The sequence below is a fragment of the Arachis ipaensis genome, chromosome B06 (assembly GCF_000816755.2).
Source record: "Arachis ipaensis cultivar K30076 chromosome B06, Araip1.1, whole genome shotgun sequence".
Taxonomy (NCBI): domain Eukaryota; kingdom Viridiplantae; phylum Streptophyta; class Magnoliopsida; order Fabales; family Fabaceae; genus Arachis; species Arachis ipaensis.
Window position 1 is genome coordinate 13,219,706 of NC_029790.2, and position 4,336 is coordinate 13,224,041.

At 33.6% G+C, this 4,336-nt stretch overlaps 1 protein-coding gene across 1 annotated transcript in view; it reads right to left on the bottom strand.

Moving 5' to 3' along the window:
- LOC107645896 (probable linoleate 9S-lipoxygenase 5) overlaps positions 619 to 4,336 on the bottom strand; it is a 6,872-nt gene continuing 3,154 nt past the window's right edge. Inside the window, exons 2-9 of the mRNA XM_016350033.2 lie at positions 3,949 to 4,241; positions 3,620 to 3,863; positions 2,855 to 3,193; positions 2,688 to 2,773; positions 2,496 to 2,603; positions 2,103 to 2,410; positions 1,757 to 2,020; positions 619 to 1,513 (exon numbers count right to left, since the gene is read on the bottom strand). Of these exons, the coding sequence (XP_016205519.1) occupies positions 760 to 1,513; positions 1,757 to 2,020; positions 2,103 to 2,410; positions 2,496 to 2,603; positions 2,688 to 2,773; positions 2,855 to 3,193; positions 3,620 to 3,863; positions 3,949 to 4,241 (2,396 nt within the window). The 3' untranslated portion in view covers positions 619 to 759. The remainder of the gene's footprint in view (positions 1,514 to 1,756; positions 2,021 to 2,102; positions 2,411 to 2,495; positions 2,604 to 2,687; positions 2,774 to 2,854; positions 3,194 to 3,619; positions 3,864 to 3,948; positions 4,242 to 4,336) is intronic.

The following is a 4,336-nucleotide window of genomic DNA, read 5'->3' on the forward strand; positions in this document are numbered from 1 at the left end:
TTATTATAATAATTAATTATTTAGTTAAAATAATTTGTGAATTATAAATATATGCAAATACATAGTACTTAATTTGTTATTTTTTATTTCTTTTGGTTTTTCACGATATCCCCAGTTCGGTAGGCCAATGACTGATCCGTCACGGATCAGTTTTATAGGGTTTGTTGTTGATCAATAGGTTATTGTATGTACAAGGTGGGATTCAAACTCCCAACACTTGCTTAAGCGAACTAGTGAGCTAACCACTAAATTAACCCAAATCGATTACATAGTATTTAATTTAGTGATTGATTTTAATATATATGAAATATTTTTTGCAAAAAATTAATAAATAATCAACCTAATTTAGTGAACATAAAAAATATATAATCATGTAGTTGGAAAAAAAATTATTCTAGTATGATAAATTTGACTATTTTAATTTATGATTGTTTTATTTTAAAATATATTTAAAGAGTTTAATTTTGATGCGTAAAACATTTTACATAATCGTTGGATTATATTTATTCTTTTGGATGATTATTGGTGCAGTCAATGAAAAAATAGTTATTTTTGTTAATGTGTGGTAACATAATTGGATGCATGTTTCTACGAGTTACAAGGTGTATCAAAATTAAATTTATATTTAAATATTTACTTGTTTATTTCAATCCAAAGAAACTCTACACTGGATGATCACATAAATACATAATCAATAGGATTAAATCATATATATTTATACATGGAACTACCAAAAGCAAAAGAGAGTAGGGAATCCTATCAAATGGAGACACTGTTAGGAATTCCCTTGCCTGTTAATCCACCTTCACTTGTTGGATAAAGCAATGTGTATGGCACCTTAACAGGTCCAACTCTGTTCTTGAGTTTCTCATCATTGTTCATGCTCACAATTCTCTTCTCAATCTCTGCTAGTTTTCTTCCAAATTTCTCAAAGGCTTCTAATGGCTCCAAATCACTTGTCCAGTTAGGAGAATCTCTTTGTCCAAGATACACTTCATCAGATGAATGCCTAGACAATATCTCTATCAATGAGATACCAAGAAGAGTTTGTAACTGTGCTGTGATTGTCTTAAGAAAAGCCTTCTCAGGATTCTCCACAAGTTCATCATATTCTTCTGTTCCTTCCTCCGGCATGAATCTTCTGCTTATGGTTGGCCGGTTCGGAAGGTAACCTGCATAAGGGTACTGTCCAAAGTTAACTGCAGCATGGAGTGCTGAAGCAATCCATATAACAATGGTGCAAACTTCAATGAGGTCGTCGCGAGTTTGCATCTTTGGCCACCAAGCCTCATCTTTCTTGTCACCATGACCCTCTGATTTTAGTTCCTTCCACCAAGATTGAAGCTCTTCGTCTTCCTTAACCGTCTTGTCCGCCTTGTAGTAAAAGGAACAATAGTCCTCCACCCATGTCTTGATGGCGAACCAAATCTCTAGTCCATCAACTGCATAAGGGTAATCCTCAATCACTAGTCTAAGGCCATGTGGAGCTCTTGAATCTTCGACAGCTATTCCTCTGAAAGAAATGGTAACAACTAGTTAGGAGCTAAGTAGTTATATCATTTGATAATCGGTTTTCTGGTGAGAAAGATCTTCTAAAGTGAAGAGACTTGTAAAGTAAACAACTTTGATTTAAGGATGATTAGACTCTCAGTTTCTTACTTTACTGCTTCCTCACTTTAGAGAAGCTTGATCCACATCTCAAAATGTTTTAGAATTGAATAGGTTAATTCTATAATGATTTCAAACACACTCATACCTTTTAAGAAGATCTGCTGGTAGTGCTTGCTCAGGAAAGACCCAATCCTTGTAAAGAACAGATGACATCTCCATAGAATACTTGGCTGGAAAGACTGTTAACTCTAGAATGCCACCAGCATTGATGAGGATTTGTCGCGCAAGCGCATTTATATTCATGGTGTCGCGAAAGTGAGGCTGCAAAAGTTTGTAAATAGGGTGAAGCACGCTGAGCCGTCTATTTGTAGCTATAACGAATGGCTCGATCACTGCATGAGTATGCAACCTATGAAACATGAACATATATCAGAATTTGACCTGAATGAACTATTTTTGTATTTGATTTACTTGGTAAAGTTATTTTATACCAGTGACTAATAAGTTGATGATTGCCTGAGTCATTTACTGCTACATAAGCTTTGGCTAATTGCCAAATGGAATTTTCAACACCTTGCTCTGCAGGTGTGTAAACTTTACTAATGGCACCATATTCATCTCCTTCAGGATGAGGCAAACTCAATTCAATGGCCAATGGCTTCAAAGTCCCATTATTTTGCAAGAAAAGAACTGTTCTGCTGGCATAAAGCTTTGTAGAAGTGTTGTCATTAATCCTCCTCACATATGGCATTAATGTATCATGGTGATCCAATATGAATAGCTTCTTTTGCTTAATTGCCTATTTAACCAATTTAAAAAGCAAATATTATAATGTGAATGTGAGTATCAAAGAAAAAATATTGTTGCAATATTCACAAAAATACCTCATCAACAGTGAGTCCATTTAGGTTGTTTTCTATGTTTTCCTTCCTTATTGTACTGTTTTGATTACCATAGATTTTAGGGTCTAGCTTGGATGTTGGTGGAAATTCCTGCAATTAATTTCTCATCATTACAATAATAAATGAAAATAATAGTCAATTAACCATAAACTACAATTAACTACCATAACTTACTTGGAGGCAACGAATATTGACAGGGTTTACACCAGCTAGCATTTCTCTTGCAAATTCTTCATCAGTTCTCCATGCAGACTTATCCGCTGCACCAAATCATTAAGAATGTCAACATTTTCCAGAAATGATTTACAAAATGCATGGTTTCTCTTTATTTACAAAGATACCTTGAATGACTTGAGGCATGGGATATTCAAGGAAGCCTCCACCATCAGTATTGAGAATTTCTTTGAGCATCTCTAAAGGGATGTTATCTCTAATGTCCTTAAGTATGCCCTCAGGAACCTTAATCCCACCTTCATAGATTTTAAGTACATCTTCGAAGCTATCAAACTCGTTTGGAGTTTTGTCAAATAAAGATTCCAACTCAGGTTTCAGGACTTGAACTATGGCTTTCAATGCATAAGCAAGAAAATCTGCCATTTTCAGGTGGCCAAATCTTTCATCCCTTGGAACATAAATGTCCAAGCTCAGCAAAAGATTCAATCTACTCTCAGTATTAACATCTGCTAACATATCAACATAATTAAAAACCAAATGTTAACAAAAATATTTCAATAAGTATTTGAAGCTATAGGACATAAATATAGATACATAGATAACAAAAATTTTATGTCTCCAAATAGAAACTACTTTATATTCACAAAAAGGACAAAAGATGTTTGGTTGCTAAAATAATGGATTAAGAAAAGAATTTAATTTTGATGTACGGTGTAAAACAGTTTTTCACATATATCTAATTACATAATATTAACAAAATAACTACATTTTATATTGACACTGTAAATATCCAAAATAACGATATAATTTGATGACTGTCATAAAAATGTTCTCTTTATGGCATCATAGTCTTTTTGTATTTGTGTCCTATAAAAATGTTCACACATAAATTTAAAGGAAAAAAAAAAACAAAAGCAATAGAGAAGCATAACCTGATGAACTGGGTGGTCTACCAGTTCTTCCTCTTCTAGGGTATGGATATTTACTAGAACCTCCTAGAACAGGACGAGCATATTCTGAACCTTTATCTGGGTTCCCCAAATCATTGTAATATGCATAATCATAAACTCTATCCCATTCTTGAAGCTTCCCTTTTTCATCATGTCCTCTTAAGCATTCAAGTTCTTCTTCCCTATACTTAACAAGTGCCTTTGGTGTTTCATTTGGAAGGTATGTCTGAAACAATAACAATAAAAACATCAACACCGCAATACTTATTTGAATATATACATAACATAACATTATATTGTAACTATGGTACCTTGTTGCTGAAGAAAATGCGATCCTTTTCATATTTATCAGAAGGGTAGACCCAAGAGTTGCAAATAAAGTGGATAGTACCATGGCCTGGAACATTTTCAAGTGTCAAGCTTCTTAGATAGAACTCACTGTGATGATGATTTCTAATTAAGAATGCACCAGGTGTTCCTATATCTTCATCCCAATCAAATGTAACTTTGAATGCTGATTCTCCTGCTGTTAAGGGTGTGAATGTTGTAATCCAATCTTCCAAATATGCTGCCTTCCCAAGTGTTCCTTCTTCCAATGCATTCTCTTCAATATTTGCAATTGTAATAATAATTCCATTAGTTTTTTTTATCAAGATAAAAAAAAATATATCATTTCTAATTAAACACATATAGTCATCG